Consider the following 18,375-nt stretch of genomic DNA (forward strand, 5'->3'; position numbering starts at 1 on the left):
AACTCTCAGGCCATGAGCCAGAAGACACATTAGCCTTTCCTCAACTCGGTGTCTCATGGATATGGCAGCCTCACCCACTGGCGTGGGTGACCCCATCACAGGCATCTCGGGAAGTAGAAGGACATGGGCCTCACTGACCACCCTGGGGAGCCATAAACCCACCTCCTGGTCAGGTGTCTGCTTACTGAGCACCTCTCTGCAAGGTGACTATGCTGTACACTGGGAACCAAAGATGGACATGGCACCTCCCTGCCCTTGGGGACTTCACAGATGAGTTTAAGAGGCAGATGGGCAAATAGACCATTGCCACAAAAGATTAGCAGGACAGAGGGGAGTGTATGGTGCCCTGGAAGGGGTGTAGGCAGTGGTGGCCGGCAAGGGAAGCACCAGGGAAGCTTCCCAGGAGAGCAGTGTGGATGTGTATGATGGAGGAGGTTGCAACGTCCTCTCACCTTTGGCCCTGTCTTTCTCCCTGTCAGCAGGGACCCAGGGTGCAAGGGGCACAAGTTTGCACACAGTGGCCTGGCCTGCCAGCTGCCCCAGCCCTGTGAGGCGGACGAGGGGCTAGGCGAGGAAGAGGACAGCAGCTCCGAGCGAAGCTCCTGCACCTCGTCCTCCACCCACCAGCGAGATGGGAAGTTCTGTGACTGCTGCTACTGTGAGTTCTTCGGCCACAATGCGGTGAGTGAGTCTGCCCGGGCCAGAGAGGGCTGGGGGCCAGCCAAGGTGAGCAAAAGGAGAACCCTGCTCTCCCCAGAGAAACCCCTTGCTTGTGGTGGTCATCGCCACACTGGGACCCCTACAGGTCCTCACACCTGCGTCCGCTTGCTTGTGCCCCACAGCACATTGGTGAGGTTGGGGGTTTAAACATTTCTGCTGCCTTTGTTCTCGTGGTTTCTCTTAAGATTGACTTTTTTTCCTTAGGCGAAAGGAAAGGAAGTGGCAGAAAGAAAGCTATGATTCTGATGAGTATGTATACGTGTATAATCCCAGAGAAGGGAACGCTTGTGCTTGATGAAGGCAGAGTGGAAGCAGAAAGTCTCGGTTCCCCGAGCGTGGCAGCCTGCCGAGGGCCAGCCCATGAACGCAGACAGCGCCAGGAGGGAGGCTCAGATCAGAGCACCTGCTGCCTCCGGACAGGGGCAGGAAGCAGTTCAGAAGTCTCATAAGGTGAAGAGGAAAGGGCTGCCGGCTAGGGCAGAGCAGTTGAGGCGAGGAGAAATGGAAGGAACCCAGTTGCTGGTCACCTTTGAGCGAGGGGTTATTCTTTACGCTCATTTTAGAGATGACAAAATTGAGGCTCCCAGAGACTCGGTGGCTCGCCCAAGGTCATACAGCTTCCAAGTGATCGAGCCCAGGCTCAAACCTGCTTCCCTGACTCCCCAGTCCGGGTTCACCCAGCTCTGCCCTGTTCCCCTCCCACTCCCGGCACCCGTTGCCGCCTTGGCTGGAGCCCGGCTGAGGATGGAGCCGTGTGGCATTGATGGCTGGTGGTAGACAGAACAGTTGTCTCGCTCCTCTGCGCATACTTGGTGCCAGCGGGTGGGAGTGCTATAGGCCGGAAGGCCTGGGGTGTAATGTCGGCACCTCCCCCTCCCCCAGCCACCCGCTGCCCCGACGAGTCGGAATTATACCGAGATCCGGGAGAAGCTCCGCTCGAGGCTGACCAGGCGGAAAGAGGAGCTGCCCATGAAGGGGGTTGCCCTGGGCGGGATCCCTGGGGAGCCCGCCGTGGACCACCGAGATGTGGATGAGCTGCTGGAATTCATCAACAGCACGGAGCCCAAAGTCCCCAACAGCGCCAGGGCCGCCAAGCGGGCCCGGCACAAGCTGAAAAAGAAGGTGGGTGTGGGGGGAGCTCAGCTCTGCCGCCTCTCCCCTCCGAGGAATCCCTCGCCCCAGCCCCCAAGACTTCTGGGGTACACATGGTGCTGGCCGCCTACAGCCTTGGCACAGCTCACTGCTCTGGGAATTTCTGGATGAGTTTGGGAGGCTTCAGGGTCAGGGAGCCTTGGGGGCAAGCGATTGGAAGGACAAACTGCGCTCTGGTCTTCGAAACTGCTTACTGGATTCCTCTAAGCCAAGGAGGACTTGCCGCAGTCGGTCACTTCCTCATTCAGCAGACGGCTCTACTCTAGAGACGGGGATCCACAATGTGGCACAGTCGAGTTCTCACCTGGAAGCGGCTCAGTCCGGTGGGGAGACTGGCACAGAAGTGGACCAGCACATCCGTCTGTGCCAAGTGCCAGGGTGAGGGGAAGCCCCTCCTGTCTGGGACACAGGGAGTGAGGGCCCTGCCAGCAGTGCGGGCAGTGTGTCCACAGTAGAAGATAAGGACAACACCCAGGCCAGCAGAGGGGCGGGGCTTGCCCTGCTGGGCCCTGCTGGAAAGCTTTGACTCCATCCTACAGGTGAGGGGAGGCCATGGACGGTTCTTGGCAGTGTCTGCCCTTGGTCAGATCTGGATTCTAAGATGAGGGAGTGGCCACATGCAAGGTAGATTGGAGGGGTGGTCCCCTAAGTGGGAAAACCTTTTTGATGCCTCAGGCAGGAAGTGCTGGGCCAGAGGAGAGAGAACTGAGGGTGGAGTCAGAGCAGAAGTTTTGTTTTGTTTTGTTTTTTCCCCCAGAGGAAGCAACAATGACAGGCCTTTTGAGCTGATGGCAGGACAGGAGATGGAGTCGGGATGTCTCCTGGGTTGTTCTTGGGAGCAGTAAGATGATGGTGCCTTTCCCTGAGCCAGAGGGAGGCTTACAAAGACAGCGGAGTCAGCCAGCCCACATGGCTCGGAGGTGCCACGGGAGGAGTTGCCAGCGGAGATGTAATTGAAGCCGTGGGGATGATCTCGTTCTCGGCGCTGAGGGTAGAAGCTGCTGCCAGATGAGCCTCCGGGCTTGGTGGCCTGTCCCCTGTGGCTTCATGACCTCTCCGCCTGCCCACCACCATGAGTAGTGCCACAGTCGCTGCCGCCTGTGGAGGCCTGGCGTCCAAACAGATCTGAGCTTGACAACCAGCTAGTACGAGTTCTGGGGCGGTCAGAAGGCCCTAGTGCTCTGGAAGACAGAAGTGACTCTCCATCTTTTTCCAGCCCAAAGGACAACCAGGACCCTTCTGCAGCCTGAAGTAGTGGTCAGCATTTTCCTGCGCCCAGGCAGGGGCTTTGTAGGTGGGCTGCAGTGGTCTCCGTGGCCTTTCCTGGCGTCTTCCCACAGCAGTTCCCAGTTTCTGCTGGTGTCAGCTTTTCAGGAAGCTTTACTCCCTCCCCTGTACTGGAACCTCCTCCCCACATTCCCACCACCTCTTGCATATCTGTCTTGGCTGCTGTTTATCTTGCGGTCCTCACTCATCCAAGGCTCCCTGCACCCATAATGTCAGCCAAGCCAGTGTAGGAGCAGGGGTGCAGAGAGGCCAGGCAGCCCTGCCTGTTCAGACTTGGTTGTCATGTAGTCAGAGGCAGACATAGGAATGAATGCAGGCAGTTACATGGTCAGGGGAGGGGTGATTGTGGTCACTGCCTGCTCGTACAGCAGTCTCCTCCCGTAGGCCCTTGCACCTCCAGGACCTAGCCACTTCTGGGCTGTCCACCAAGAATGACTACCTTGTAGCTGGCCAGTGAAGGCCGCTCTTTCCTCCTGCCTTGGGAGATGGATGAAGTCAAGTGTCTTCCTGCTCCAGCATCCCAGTTCCAGTCTTAGTATCTCTCTCCTGGTGTACTAGTCCCTGGCCCTTTGAAACTGCACCCCTGGCTCTGTCATCTTTAACCTCCTGGTCGGTCTTCTTCATCCACTGCAGACTGTGCCCTGCCCCGTTGTCTTCTTCACAGGCTAACCTAGCATGCACTCGTTCCAAATGAGTGAATACTGGCAAGACTTCAAGCAAAGGAACCCATCGCTCACCGTCTTCCCATTGGCCCTTCTGCCATACCCACTCGGAAAACCTGCAGCCTGGGTCCCTTCCCCACCTTGAGGAAAGCACATTCTGGAATCTGGTGCCAGCCATGTGGTCTCCCACTGGCCTGTGCCGGACACTGCCTGGCTGGCCTCATGTTGCTCCCAAGTCTCCTTGCTCTCCCATCCATGTCTGTCACCACAGCCTCTCAAACCTCCAGGCCTTCCCTACCCCCCGTCTTAGGTTTTGGCACATAGCCTCGCTTCGTATGTCAACAAGGAAAAAGCCATTGGGTAGACATTCTCTTAAGAGCTTCTCCTCCTGTCTGCAAACTTTGTGGTGAGAGAAGTCATCCTTGGCACCCCCAGCCCCCGCTCTGCTTCCTGCCAGTCCCCACAGGCCTCTCCGCCTCCTCCGCTGTCTGCTCAGGGTTCCTGCCTCCTTTTTTTTCTTTTTCTTTTTTTGACAGGCAGAGTTAGGGAGAGAGAGAGAGAGAGAGAGAGAGAGAAAGGTTTTCCTTCCATTGGTTTACCCCCCAAATGGCCGCCTGATCCGAAGCCAGGAGCCAGGTGCTTCCTCCTGGTCTCCCGTGCGGGTGCAGGACCCAAGCATTTGGGCCACCCTCCACTGACTTCCCGGGCCATAGCAAAGAGCTGGACTGGAAGAGGAGCAATTGAGACAGAATCCGGTGCCCCAACCGGGACTAGAACCCAGGGTGCTGGCGCCGCAGGTGGAGGATTAGCCAAGTGAGCCTGCCTCCTTTTCTGAGTGCAAACTCCCTCAAGCTTCTAACCCTCCCACCCCCATTCCCAGGCTCTTTTGATCTCTCACAGCCACATTTTTTTTCTTTAAAAGATTTTTTAAAATTTATTGGAAAGGCAGAATTAGAGAGAGAGGAGGAGAGGCAGGGAAAGAGATCTTCCATCTGCTGGTTCGCTCCCCAAATGGCCACAACCTCTAGGACTGAGCCAGGCCGAAGCCAGGAACCAGGAGCTTCTTCCAGGTCTCCCATGTGGGTGGCAGGTTGGGCCCTCCTCCTCTGCCTTCCCAGGCACCTTAGCAGGGAGCTGGATTGGAAGTGGAGCAGCCGGGTCTCAAAGCAGCACCCATACAGGATGCCAGCCTTGCAGGTGGAAGCTTAACATGCTACCTCACAGCCACATTTCTTATAAAAACAACCTTTTAATTCGCCTCTTTACTTCCCCTCTTGTCCTCTCACAGCAAAGTGCTCTGCACCTCCAGCCCTACACATAGCCAGGTCCAAATGACACTCCATCTTGTTTGTCCCCTAAACAACCTTAAGCCTCCTACAGTTACTCTTTCCCACCTCCATCCTCAGCCCTGCAGGGCCAGGGAAGTGGGCATGCCATCCTCTCCAGATTTCTCCCCTGCCTCTGGCTGCTGTTCTGCCTCCTCCTGGGGGCGGGGCTCCACCTCCCTCTGGAGGGTGTCTCCCTGGGGAAGAGAGATCCTCCAGGTAGAGTTCCCAGTCTGTGGCTCACGTTGGCACAGTTTCCTGCTGCAACTGGGCACCTGCTCGCGGATGCCCCACAGGCACCTCAGACTCGCTTATCCCACACTGAGCTTGTCACCTGATAAGGAAGAGGCATGCTCTTCTCCCTCTGTTATCTGTCCAGCTACCAGCACCACTGTGCAACCGGGCACCGGAAGCCGAGCCTGGGGCGCCGTGCTGGGGCATGCAGCATAGGACAACGGGCCTTGGACTTGGACCTCAGTTTGAAGGCTGGCTCTGCCACACTTGCTGTATGACCTTGGGCAAATCACTTCACCTCTAAGCCTTGGTTTCATCGTCCATGAAATGAGAATGGCAGTAGAACCCGAGTCACGGTGGTTGTGAGGATGAGAGGAGTGGTGTCGGGGCAGGTGGGGCAGAGCACCTGACACCCGGGAGTGCTTGGGTTGGTGGAAGCTACTAGAGTAGCTCAGGGGTTAGCAGTGCCGATTTCCTCACCCGTTCTTCTCCCAACCCTGCTGCCTCCCCAAAGAGCTCACACCTATCCTTTCTCTTCCTCAGTGGCCACACATTGCCCTGGGGTCACACCTCAGGCCTGCGTAACCTGTGGCCGCAGAGCTCTTCCTGGTACTGCCCCTGCCTAGCTAGCCCAGCCTCTCCTTTCTGACCTTCTCTGCCCTACCCAGCTCCACCAAGAGTCGGAGCCCCAGCTGCACGGGCTCCAGGAAGTGCTCATGGCTGGGATAGGAGCACTTCCTCTAGGTTCCCAGCAGGCCCTGTGCCTTCTTCCCTGTAGCACTTGTCACTGTCACTCTGAGTTTTGTTGCCTGTTGGCGTGTCTGTCTCCCCCAGCAGACTAGTCCCAGGGGGCAGAGATGTGTATCCTGTGTGGCTGAGCTCCCAGAGCCAACCCTGTCTCGCAGAGGTGATGGTTCAGTAACTGGTGGTCACTTGGGACTAGAAACCCTAGGAACTTCTGAAGTCAGACCTGGGGTCCTGTCATGACTCTGCCACTTGCTGACCACGGAACCCTGAGCCAGTTCCGTACTCTTTACTGAGCCAGGGTTCATCATCTGTAAGTGGGGGAGTGTAATGTATCAGGACAGGTATAAGGACTGCGGGGCCCAGCATGTGGGAAGTGACAGGCTCACAGCGGGCAACAGGAGATGTGTGTTTCGGTGCTTTCTCTCTTGCCACCAAAGCATATGTGCCCCGCCCCCGCCCACCACTCCCTCCATCCCGATTCTTTTCAGCAAGATTGCTTTCCTGAAATGAGCTTTTGTACAGGGCCCCAGCCTACAACTGTGCTGGTGCTGGGGAGGAGTGGAGCAGGGGGCCCCGGTCCCTCGTCTGTGCCCATGGCTGAGCTGCTTCTGGCTGAGCCCCCTCTGCTGGGGCACAGTGCTCATGCAGGGAAAAGGGCTTGCCCCACGCTCTCAGCCATCTTCAGAGCCCCCCGCAGGGAGAGAAGCTGAGTTACAAAGGGAGAAAGGTTCCCATAGAACAAGTGATTTGTCCAAGGTCCCCTGGGGACAGCTAACCTTGGTCTTTTGTGCAGCTCGTGTTCAGAAGAGATGAGAGACTGCTGGGGCATGGGCTCACTTGGCTTGGAGCTGACTCTGAGGTGGAGGCAAGCCGCCTTTTCTGTCCCCAGTTGGCCTATCCCTGTTCCTGTCCCTCCATTCCCAGACCATCTGGAACCTGTGGTGGGAGTCATCCACCACCTCCTTCCCAAGGGTGCGACACCTGTCCGTCTCCTGGAGGCCTTACTGGCCTGCCAGTGCCCTGCACTTGGGCAGAGAGATGGCGGTGGCTTGGAGCCCACAGACAAACTGTGATCCTGCCCCTCCAAGCCTGCTGGTCTTTACTCGAGCGGAGGGGCCGCTTCTTCACATCTAGCTGTGAGGGCTCCAGTGGCCTCTGTGCTACGCCATTGGATACACCGTAGGCATGGCCTTGGTCACCTGAGGCCAACCAAGGGGAGTGACCTTTGTACAGGCAAGGTGCCCTCTTGGCCAACACCCAGACCCAGCTTCAGGGCACCTGCATTTGCAGCCACCAGAGCAGTCTCATCTGCGGTGGCAACCTCACTGCCCCTATCCTCCTTATAAGACCCTCAGGATGCCCTGGCTTCGATCCCTGACCCCCTGCACAATTGGAGGGAATGCACCGGTAAACATGTTCCCACTTTAGTCTTCCCTCCTGGATGGTTGAGAGATCTCTGAGGCCCAACAAGGGAGCAAGGGCGCTGCCGAAGTTCACCCAGGGCTCAGGCCTGGCAGGAAGTGCCCCTTGCATCCTCACCCACTCGGGTTGGACCTGACCCGGGGTCCTGGTGAACAAGCTGTGACAATCCTGGCCTCTGTGGGTGTGCCCATGCCTCCACCCAGCATGTGGAGCTGTGGAGCTGCCCTTCGTCCTCACTCCTATAGGGTGGCACACAAACCAGGATCGGGACGTCTTGTCTCCAGCAAGTTGGCGGCAGAGCCAGCCCCAGGCTGCTGTGGCAGGTGTCACAGGCGCCTGCTGAGACTGCCTCTTGTGTTGGCAGGAAAAGGAGAAGGCCCAGTTGGCAGCAGAAGCTCTGAAGCAGGCGAGTCGTGTTTCTGGAAGCCGGGAACCGAAGCCTGCCAGGGAGAGGCTGGTGGAGTGGCCCGAGCAGGACCTGGATCGGGTCAACAGCTTCCTGAGCAGCCGGCTGCAGGAGATCAAGAACACTGTCAAGGACTCCATCCGTGCCAGCCTCAGTGCGTGTGAGCTTGGCAAGGACAGCAACGGTTTCCCTAATGAGGGGGCTGTTGAGCCTGAGCCCCAGAGTCTAACCCCCTTGAACCTCAATGGCTCCTCGGAGCAACGGCCTGACATCAACCTTGACCTATCCCCCTTGACTTTGGGCTCCCCCCAGAACCACACGTTACAAGCTCCAGGCGAGCCAGCCCCACCATGGGCAGAAATGAGAGGCCCACACCCACCCTGGACAGAGGTGAGGGGCCCTCCTCCTGGTATCAGCCCCGAGAACGGGCTGGTAAGGAGACTCAGCACCGTGCCCAACCTGTCCCGGGTCATCTGGGTCAAGACACCCAAGCCAGGCAACCCTGAGGAGCTGAGCCCAAAGGAGCTCCCCACCTGCAAGCAGGAGCTGCCTGAGCCTGTAGCCACAGGTGGGAAGCCGCGGAAGGGCAAGAGACAGGGCAGTCAGGCCAAGAAGAGTGAGGTGAGCACAGCCCCCCGAGCCCCAGCCAGCCTAGAGGCCCCCAGTGCCAAGGGCCAGGCCTCTGGCCCCAGGCAACCAAGCAAGGGCCCAGAACCTCCCAAAGTGGGTGGCTGTGCTGAGGCTGGAGAGGGGAGCCGGGGGAGCAGGCCAGGACCAGGCTGGGCCAGCAGCCCCAAAACTGAGAAGGAGAAGGGCAGCTCCTGGCGGAACTGGCCCGGTGAGGCCAAGGCACGGCCTCCAGAGCAGGAGTCTGTGCAGCCCCCAGGCCCAGCAAGGCCGCAGAGCTTGCCCCAGGGCAAGGGCCGCAGCCGCCGGAGCCGCCACAAGCAGGAGAAGTCGGCCTCCTCCTTGGGTGAGTGCAGCAGGAACCGAGTGGCTGACCCTCCCACCCCAGCCAGGCCGCGGGGTGGAGGGTAGTCCTGGTGTGTGGGCAGCGCTGCCCCCAGAGCATGACCCCAGAGGCCCGGCCATGGGCACTGAGCCCCCCTGGCTGTGTCTTCCTAGACGACGTGTTCCTGCCCAAGGACACAGATGGGGTGGAGATGGACGAGACGGACCGCGAGGTGGAGTACTTCAAGAGGTATGTGTGCCCCCCACCTGCTCCTGCTCCCCACCCTGGAGCTTGGTGCTGGGCCACTGAGCTCGGGAAGGCCTGCTTCCTCAATGCTAGCCCTGGGGGCCTTGCCACTCCTCCAGTCCCTCCTCCAGCTGGCCTGTCACTGGGGTCCCGGGGGGCCACTTGGCAGGGTGGGCATGTGGGAGGATGCCAGGGATAGGCAGGAGACGTGGCAGGCCCCCAAACCAGGGCCTTCTCCAGCTTGATTCATTTGTACTTACCACGCTGTGCCTGTGCTGAACTCTGGGAACAGTCTACATGGGGCGAGAGATCCAGACTGACAGCCCAGAGACGGAAGCCCTTAGGAGCTGTGGGGTGGGGGTTGGAAGGAGGACTCTTAAACCACGCTGAAGGTAGGGTAGGCCAGGAGGCCGGCCTGGGAGGGCGATGACCAAGCTGGAACCTGAAAAGTAGGAACTGAGCAGGTAAAATGGAAAGGTGTTTGTGACAGCAGGGCCAGTGTGTCTGAAATTTTGAGGGTCAGGAAGGCACAGCATGCTTCCAATACAGCTAGAGTAAACCCTGAGTGGAGGAGGGGACTTGCATCCCACGGCAGTCATCGTTCCCTGTGGTTTGTGGACAGTGGTTGCTAGGGCATGGCCAGAGAGCACCCAGGCCCACCTGCCCTGCAAGCCAGAGGGAGTGTGGAGCTGGCCTGGTGGCTTAGTGAGGACACATATGGGGTCTAGCAGAGGGTTCTGGTGAGGAAGGGAGGGCCCCTCTGAATGGTATCTTCCAAACCCAACAGGTTCTGTTTGGATTCTGCAAAGCAAACACGTCAAAAAGTTGCTGTGAACTGGACCAACTTCAGCCTCAAGAAAACCACTCCCAGCACAGCACAGTGAGGTAGAGCCTGTACACCCTCTCCTTGCGGGCTGCCACCTCTACGGTTCCACCTACTGCACTCTGCTCTCCCATGAGGCACGAGAAGTGGGCTTTGGGCTTGGCAGCCCTGGCCCCATGCACCACAGCGACTGCACTCTGGCTATGGCCCGCTGGCCGTCCTGTGGCCTCTCACTGAAGGCCCCTATCCTCCATCATTCTCCCTGGCCAGGCCCTCCCTTAGCTTTCTTGCGCATGCTCTGAAGGGCCCCTACCTGCACAGCTGCTCCTGGAGCATCAGCACTGGGGCTCAGCCTCTCTCACCTGCTGCTGCCCAGTTCCCAGACCTCGCGGTAGGCCCCTGGGGGCCACACCACCCCTGTGCCATCAGGCTTGGGGCTGAGTGCTGCTCACATGGCCTGGCTCTGCTGCAGGCTGCCAATTTGCTTAGCTGAAGCAGTGTGAGAGGCAGTCAGCAGGGCCGACAAGCAAGCGAGGTCCTGTAGGCCACTAAAGTGTGGAGGGCCCAGTCGGAGCTTCACAACAGGACCTGTTCGAGAGGAAAGCAGTAGCCAAGCCGCTTTCATGAAGAAGAGACCTAGCCTCCAGGTCGCCCTGACCTCCCAGCCACCCGTGTGGCTCCTTTTGTCTGCGGTATGCAGAGTCAGATGACATTCTGGAAACGGAAGACTGGAGAGGGCACCGTACATTAGGCAAGGGCAGCTGGCCAGCAGGCCTTGGTGCAGGGCCCGGGGCTGGCTGGCAACTGCACGGCTCCCCTCAAGGCAGTGGGAGGCTGGGGCAGGTGGACTGAGTTCAGGGACAGCACTCACCACGACCCCAAGGATGTTCCCACCCCTTCTCTGCTAGGGCCAGCTCAGCCTTGGCTCCTACAGCACGGTGTGCTGCCTGGAAGTCAGGACCATCTCCCGCAGACTCCCCTCGGCCCTCTGTTCCGAGTGGGCTGGGCTCCCTGATCTTTTGCCAATCCAACATGCACACCCCAAGGCACATCTTCCGGTGCCAAGATGCACCCCCACTTCACGTGCACACTAGGCAGGAGTAACAGGGATCCTGCGCACTTCACCTGTTGTCCTTGTGTGAGAGAGAGAGAGTCGCACCTCCTCCTGGAGCCCAATTCCACTGTCCTCTGGGAAGCCATGGGCAGCCGTCTTCTCCCACTCGGTCCTCTTGGCCTTTCCCTCCTGTCTTCCGTTCCAAGACTAAAGATACCTCCTCCTCCCCCTCCAGGAAACTCTGTCCTCTCACACACACACAACCCCCCCAAGGCGAGACACGGAGCCCTGCCATGTGCCCACAGGGCTGCTGGACCAGATGCTGGCCAGCCAGCCCAGCTATGCCCGCAGGAGAGCAGGTGCTGGAGGCTGTGCCGTCACGCAGCCCTTGCCGGGACTCCCCAGGGACTGCCCCACGCGTGGCCAGAACCCCGGGCCAGGGGCTCTGTTCACCCACAGGGTCTTAAGTTACATCCTCTGCTGGGGTGGTCCCATGAATCAGCCTTTGCAGCCAGCTGTTTGTGGGAGACTGGGACCACCCTGTGATCCTACTTGTTTGTTCCTTCCCAGGCGCTCTCGGGGCTGAGCTGCTGCAGGGTGTCCCGAGACCCTGACTGCCAGCTGAGGTCTGGGGTTTCTCCCTCCACATCCCCCACCCACCTGCCGAAGACCCTCCCTGCTGCCGCCGTCCTGGACCAACCAAAAGCTGAACGGATGCTGTGCTGTGCTGGGGACCCTCAGGACCTTGGCCGAGCCACTTCCTGGTGCTACGCAGCCTCCACACTCAGAGCCCAGGGACTGGGCTGGCCTGGGGCTGGGGCTGATGGTACTGCTGGCCCGACACTGCTTTCTGTTTCCATTTTGTTTTTGTTTTTGTTTGTTTTTATCTTTTTGTTTTTTTCAATTCTTTACTTTTGATACTGTGAAGATCTTTCATGCTGAAAGATAAAGCAACATTTGGACACGGAGATGGTGCATTAGTGATTCACTGGGCTGGGCAGGGAGTGGGCGAGGAGGGCGGTCACCTGCAGCCCTGGCCTCTCCCAGTCCTCACTCCCTCCTTTTACCCATCTTATGCTAAGGTGGGAAAGTGAGCTAGGGCTGGCCGCCGAGGGCTGAGCATGGGCCGGCGGGACTGGCGTCAGTGCCTTTGCCTTGGGTTGGGAGGGCTGTGGTGGGGCCGCCCCTCTCCCTGCCGTCTCAGCCCCCTCTCTGCAAGCTTGGTGAGTCGGAGGCTTTGGACTCGGCCTCTGTGCAGCTGGAAGCTGGAGAGACCTTTGTGGACCGTGTGGCTGTGCCTGGGTGACTGGGGGAGACGAAGCTTGATTTCCCCGTAGGAATGGGAATGCAGCCTAGGGACCTGACAGCTAAGACGGTAACAAGCCCTCTGTCGTTGACGCGAGCTAGCTTACCCTCTCCAAGGATGCCTCACACACTTGTATCCTAACGCCTTGCCACCAGGGTGGTTTTCTCTGCTGAGGCCAGCTCAGCTGGGGCTTCTGTGGGGACCATGTTGCCTGGAGGCCGTGCCCACAGTCTAAGGGCCCTGGCCCTGTCTCTAGGGCAGGGACACAGCGCCGATCCTGCGGCCACTTTCCTGTGAAACCGCCGTGTTCCTCGCCTCTGCGCTTGCGCCAGGCTCCTGCCCTGCGTGGAATCGGCACTACTCTGATTCAGAAGGTGCAGGGCTGAGGGAGCAGCCCGCAGCAGCAAAGAGATAGGCAGACTGCCGGGCCCCGGGACAAGCTGAGTCCAGGGCTCCAGACCCTGGCGACCCCTCCCATCCCAGCGGAGAGGCCCTCGAACTGTGAAAGCTCCGGGAATCCGCCTTCCCTGCCTTCGTGGGCCTCGAGACCGCACTGCCGGGCGCTCATCACACAGGCGCCCAGGTCGGCGCGGCGCGGCCCGCTCGTTCCTCTGAGGCCCGAGGCTGTGGCCTTCGCGCGTGGCCAGCCCACGGCCTCCTGGTCCCCGAGCTCCGCGGCAGCGCGGGCAGTAGTCGTTCTCTCGCGTACACAGCCTCGCCAGAATCCGGGGGTGAACCGGTGGGGTCGCCCGGGAAGCCCCGCCCGCCCCGCCGGGGTCCCGACGCTCGCCTCGTCCTCCAGCGCCCGGCCGCTAGGCGGCTCGCGTCGGCAGGGACTGCCGATGACGTGGGCGCCGGGCGCGGCCGTATGCCGAACTGCGGAGCCGCGGTCTGCACTTCCACCCGCGCAGGCTCCTAAGCTGCCAGTGTCCCACAATGCCTTGCATGGCACTTTCGCCCTTAGCCCCACCCCCCGCAACAGCCGCGCAGTCATCCGCAGGATGACTCTACAGAGTCTGTAGAGGAAATTTGTCCCTCGGCGAGACCCGTCATGCCGTAGTCGTTGCTAGGCGCCGACTCCGCTTCTTCACATCTGATTGGATCTCACTCGAGGCAGAGGTGTGGTCCGGCTGTGGCGCGCATGCGGGCAGCAAAGGATGGAGGAGTCGGAACCAGAGCGGAAGGTGGGACTGGGGCTGCGGAGCGCGCGGGTGGGGCGCGGGAGTGGAGGCCGAGGTGGAGTTGGCGATGGCCCGGGTTTGACTAGTGCGTGTGTGCAGCGGGCTCGCGCCGATGAGGCGAATGCTGGAGGCAGCCATTCCGAGGTGGAGGATGACGACGACGAGGACTACGTACCCTATGTGCCGCTGCGACAGCGCCGGCAGCTACTGGTGAGGGGTCGAGGAGGAGAGGGGGCGTGAGCACCCGGTCTTGGTGGGTGGGGGTGGCCCCTGCCTGCGGGTGTAGGGGGAGTGAGCGTCAGTACACGGGAGCGTGGCTCTCGGGCGAACAGGGACCTGATGTGGGGCGGGCCAACTCCGTGCCTGGGGCCGTCGAACCCTGGGCCCGACACCCCGCTCCGCCGTGGGCTCGGCGCTCAGGGGCCCTAGTGGACTCTCAGCTCCAGAAGCTGCTGCAGCGAAGGCGTAAGGGAGCCGCGGAGGAGGAGCAGCAGGACAGCGGCAGCGAGCCCCGGGGAGATGAGGACGACATCCCGCTGGGCCCGCAGTCCAACGTCAGCCTCCTGGATCAGCACCAGCACCTCAAGGAGAAGGCTGAAGGTGGGCCGGGGGGAGGCGGGAAGCCGAGCCCGAGCCCGAGCCCCTGGGTTGGCGTCTGGCCAACATCCTCCGTTCCTTTCCTCAGCTCGCAAGGAATCCGCCAAGGAGAAGCAGCTGAAGGAAGAAGAGAAGATTCTGGAGAGCGTGGCTGAGGGCCGAGGTATGGCGGCAGGCAGGGCAGCGAGGAGGCTGGTGGGGCTGCCGCCCGCATCCCCAGGCAGGTGGGATCCCGGTAGCTGGCCCTGAGCCGCGTGTGTTCCTTCAGCACTGATGTCGGTGAAGGAGATGGCCAAAGGTATCACGTATGACGACCCGATCAAGACCAGGTGTGTCTGTGCGCCAGCCCCGACGTAGCGTGGGTGCGGGGAGACGTGCAAGACCGCCCACCTGAGGCCCACTGCGCCTGAGCCCTGCCTCTCACCCTCAGCTGGACGCCACCCCGTTACGTGCTGAGCATGTCTGAAGAGCGCCATGACCGCGTGCGGAGGAAGTACCACATCCTGGTGGAGGGGGACGGGATCCCGCCGCCCATCAAGAGCTTCAAGGAGATGAAGTTTCCCGCAGGTGCTTGGCGGCAGGGAAGACCCCTCTGTCTGATCGGGTGCCTGGGAGTCCGCTGTCTCGGCACAGGGTGCTGCCTGCCAGTGGGGGTGGAGGGATTTGGGATAGGGGTCTCTTGAGGCCCCTCCTCGTGGCCCCAGCTGTGCAAGTTTATCGCCCTGTGCCCTCGCCACACTGCAGTGGGGGAGTAACTTTGGGCTTGGACCTAGGTGGGAATCCCAGCTCCACCTAACTAACAAGCCTTGGACAAGGGGTGGGGACTCGGATAAAGAGCCTGTGACACAGGAACGAAGCCTGGGTTGTCTTCCGCAGCCATCCTGAGAGGCCTGAAGAAGAAGGGCATCCATCACCCCACGCCCATTCAGATCCAGGGCATCCCCACGATGTGAGTGCGGGCCATGGCCCCAAGACCTGCCAAGGCGGCAGGGAGGAGCTGGGTGTCTGCGCCACCCGCTCACCTTGACCCACGCGCTGTCCTCTCCCACAGCCTCTCCGGCCGTGACATGATAGGCATCGCCTTCACGGGTTCAGGCAAGACGCTGGTCTTCACCTTGCCCGTCATCATGTTCTGCCTGGAGCAAGAGAAGAGGTTACCTTTCTCCAAGCGCGAGGGGCCCTACGGACTCATCATCTGCCCCTCTGTGAGCTAGGCGGGGCTGGGGGGTGGGGCCGAGACCGGAGCCACCTCCCGGCGCCAACCTCTGCCGTCGTGCCCGCAGCGGGAGCTGGCCCGACAGACCCACGGCATCCTGGAGTATTACTGCCGCCTGCTGCAAGAGGACAGCTCACCGCTGCTGCGCTGCGCCCTCTGCATCGGGGGCATGTCCGTCAAGGAGCAGATGGAGACCATCCGGCAGTGAGGACCCCTGCCCCAGCCCTCCTGCGGGCCCAGGCCCCGAGGACACCCAGTCTCACGGGGTGGTTGGTTGGGACAGAGCGATGTAGCTGTCGCTGTGGGAGTGCAGCAGATGGAGGGGCCCATCCTGCCATGTGAGAGCAGGAAACCAGTGAAAGCCCTGCAGGAAAAGTCATCTTTGAATTTTGAAGGGGGCAGCACATCCAGAGAAGTCGGGGTCATTCCGTGGGGCCAGTCGGGAGCCGAGGCGCTGCTTGCAGGGCTAGATCCCTTCCCACACAAATGAGACGTCGCCACTTGCTCTGGACCAGGCGCGGAGGCCACAGGCGGGCTGGACGTGCCCAAGGAAGACGCAGGCAGAGATGGAAGGAAGTGTGTCCTGGAACGTGAGCCCCTCGAGGGCAGCCAGAGAGCGATTTGGGACGGCCTGCAGGGCAGAGGGGCTTCCAGGAGAGCAGGGAGGAGGAGGTATTTGCCAGGTGGTAGCTGGAGGCTGCAGCCCCTTCTTCACCAGAGATATGTGTGTCCATAGGGCAGCACGGTGGCATGACGAGGGATAGGCCAGGAGATGTGGGAAGGGGGCGTAGGGCAGGCCAGAGGCGAATGTGGCCTCTTGGTGGGTGACGGACACCTGCGCTCAGTTCTCTCCCTGGTCCCCAGTGGCGTGCACATGATGGTGGCCACACCCGGGCGCCTCATGGATCTACTGCAGAAGAAGATGGTGAGCCTGGACATCTGCCGCTACCTGGCCCTGGATGAAGCCGACCGCATGATCGACATGGGCTTTGAGGGCGACATCCGCACCATCTTCTCCTACTTCAAGGTGCCTGTCCCTACCGGGCGAGGGCGCCCCTGTCCCCTGCTGTCCCCATACACGCTGAGCCCTGCCCCACCCCCACTCTGCCTCTGCTTCTGGGTCCGCATCCCCTGCTGCTCTGCTTCCCCAGAGCCCACACCCCCCCCACCCCCTCAGGGCCAGCGGCAGACGCTGCTCTTCAGTGCCACCATGCCCAAGAAGATCCAGAACTTTGCCAAGAGCGCGCTGGTGAAGCCGGTCACCATCAACGTGGGCCGTGCAGGGGCCGCCAGCCTGGACGTCATCCAGGTGGGCAGGGCCCCCACCCACCACCACCCGCAGCCCCAGCTGGGAGTCTGCTTGGTGGCACTGAGGGTTTCCACTCAGAGCTCCTGGCCTTTGGGGGCCCAGAGTGTGGCAGGGCCACGGTCAGGAGCCCAGCCCAGGATCAGCTGACCCGGCCCCTGTGGTGGCAGGAGGTGGAATACGTGAAGGAAGAGGCCAAGATGGTGTACCTGCTCGAGTGCCTGCAGAAGACGCCCCCGCCTGTGAGTGCCCGGGGCAGGCTGGGGCCCACCCCAGGACGTGGAAGCAAGGGCAGTAGGGACAGCCACTGGGCAGGGTCAGCCCTTGACGGGAGTGGCCTTCCTGGACAGGTGCTCATCTTCGCAGAGAAGAAGGCTGATGTGGACGCCATCCACGAGTACCTGCTGCTCAAAGGGGTCGAGGCTGTGGCCATCCACGGGGGCAAAGGTCAGGGTGGCACATGCATGGGCACAGACCCTCACTTAATCCCCTGCCCTGCCTGGCCAGCCCGCTCGCTGCTATGTCCCAGATTCCTCCCGTGGCTCTGACAGCTCCAACCTACCCCCCAGACCAGGAGGAGCGCACCAAGGCCATTGAGGCCTTCCGGGAGGGCAAGAAGGACGTCCTCGTTGCCACAGATGTGGCCTCCAAGGGCTTGGACTTCCCCGCCATCCAGCACGTCATCAATTACGACATGCCTGAGGAGATCGAGAACTATGGTGGGGGTTGGGGGCCGGGGGCGGCCCTGGCAGGGGAGAGGCCAAGCCCCAGGCTCAGGGCAGTGGGCCAGAGACACCGTTTCTCTCCACAGTGCACCGCATCGGCCGCACCGGGCGTTCAGGAAACACGGGAATCGCCACCACCTTCATCAATAAGGCCTGTGGTGAGTGTGTCGCCAGAGCGGCCTCAGCCTACCCTGGGCCCTCTCCCTGTGGCCACGCAGGTTCTAGCTGCGGGGCCCAGAGTGGGGCCTGAGGATTTCCCCTCGTGCCCGCAGACGAGTCCGTGCTGATGGACCTCAAAGCCCTGCTGCTGGAGGCCAAGCAGAAGGTGCCACCCGTGCTGCAGGTGCTGCACTGTGGAGACGAGTCCATGCTGGACATCGGAGGTGACTGGCAGGGACCCCAGAAACAGCCGGCGGGGGGCCCCGAGGGCCAGGACCCCACTGACCTACCCCTGCACCCTCAGGGGAGCGTGGCTGTGCCTTCTGCGGGGGTCTCGGCCATCGGATCACTGACTGCCCCAAGCTCGAGGCCATGCAGACCAAGCAGGTCAGCAACATCGGCCGCAAGGACTACCTGGCCCACAGCTCCATGGACTTCTGAGCCAACTGCGTGCCCACCTTCTCTGCGAGAGGCCCCGGGGCCCCGGGCTCCAGCCCCCGAACAAGAAACCAGCATCAGCCCAGCGGGCCTGGGCCGCTCCCTGTGCCCCCAGAGTTACTATTTTTGTTCCTCTTCACCCCAGCCGCCATTAAAGCACAAGTCATCATTTCTTCCCCAGCCTGCTCCTGTGTTTCACCTGGTGTAGGACCTTGGGCCTTGCGCAGGCCTCATCCTCCGACTCCCAGAAGCCCTCAGGCGAAGTGTGAGCCCCTTGAAGGCCTCTGGCAGACTCCCCGCTGGGGCTCAGGGTGTCTCGTTGGGCTGCCTGGGTTCGTGTCTCAAGGCCAGGCCACATTGGTAGGCCACAGGGCAATGGCTGGGTTCCGTGGGCTCCCTGGCAGTTTGTCAATCACC

General features: G+C 61.0%; 2 protein-coding genes across 10 annotated transcripts in view; both read left to right on the top strand.

Moving 5' to 3' along the window:
* FAM193B (family with sequence similarity 193 member B) overlaps window positions 1-12,442 on the top strand; it is a 32,917-nt gene extending 20,475 nt beyond the window's left edge. For 2 of the 9 annotated variants that reach the window (XM_062188608.1, XM_062188612.1), the window contains 6 exons: window positions 480-681; window positions 1,603-1,842; window positions 7,914-8,928; window positions 9,081-9,156; window positions 9,941-10,038; window positions 11,601-12,439. In XM_062188608.1, the coding sequence (XP_062044592.1) occupies window positions 480-681; window positions 1,603-1,842; window positions 7,914-8,928; window positions 9,081-9,156; window positions 9,941-10,037 (1,630 nt within the window). In that variant the 3' untranslated portion in view covers window position 10,038; window positions 11,601-12,439. Of the gene's footprint in view, window positions 1-479; window positions 682-931; window positions 1,171-1,602; window positions 1,843-7,913; window positions 8,929-9,080; window positions 9,157-9,940; window positions 10,039-11,600 lie in introns of those variants that run through there. The other 7 variants (XM_062188614.1, XM_062188616.1, XM_062188615.1 and 4 more) reach the window with 6 other exon arrangements.
* Window positions 12,443-13,414: 972 nt separating this feature from the next.
* Window positions 13,415-18,164, top strand: DDX41 (DEAD-box helicase 41). Its single transcript, XM_062188618.1, has 17 exons — window positions 13,415-13,520; window positions 13,617-13,727; window positions 13,958-14,117; window positions 14,203-14,277; window positions 14,383-14,443; window positions 14,545-14,681; window positions 14,991-15,063; window positions 15,166-15,319; window positions 15,398-15,534; window positions 16,195-16,357; window positions 16,508-16,639; window positions 16,807-16,878; window positions 16,987-17,083; window positions 17,206-17,355; window positions 17,448-17,519; window positions 17,634-17,744; window positions 17,825-18,164. The coding sequence occupies exons 1-17, from the start codon at window positions 13,494-13,496 to the stop codon at window positions 17,959-17,961; spliced, it is 1,869 nt and encodes a 622-aa protein (XP_062044602.1). The 5' UTR covers window positions 13,415-13,493; the 3' UTR covers window positions 17,962-18,164.
* The last annotated feature ends 211 nt before the right edge of the window (window positions 18,165-18,375 follow it).

Source organism: Lepus europaeus, chromosome 4 (assembly GCF_033115175.1).
Source record: "Lepus europaeus isolate LE1 chromosome 4, mLepTim1.pri, whole genome shotgun sequence".
In the NCBI taxonomy this organism is placed as follows: domain Eukaryota; kingdom Metazoa; phylum Chordata; class Mammalia; order Lagomorpha; family Leporidae; genus Lepus; species Lepus europaeus.

Bases quoted from the DNA above. Each gene is read 5' to 3' on its own strand.
- DDX41 (XM_062188618.1), top strand. From the start codon at position 13,494: ATGGAGGAGTCGGAACCAGAGCGGAAG. The intron at 13,521-13,616 runs GTGGGACTGGGG...GCGTGTGTGCAG, and splicing joins AGTCGGAACCAGAGCGGAAG to CGGGCTCGCGCCGATGAGGC. The intron at 13,728-13,957 runs GTGAGGGGTCGA...GTGGACTCTCAG, and splicing joins GACAGCGCCGGCAGCTACTG to CTCCAGAAGCTGCTGCAGCG.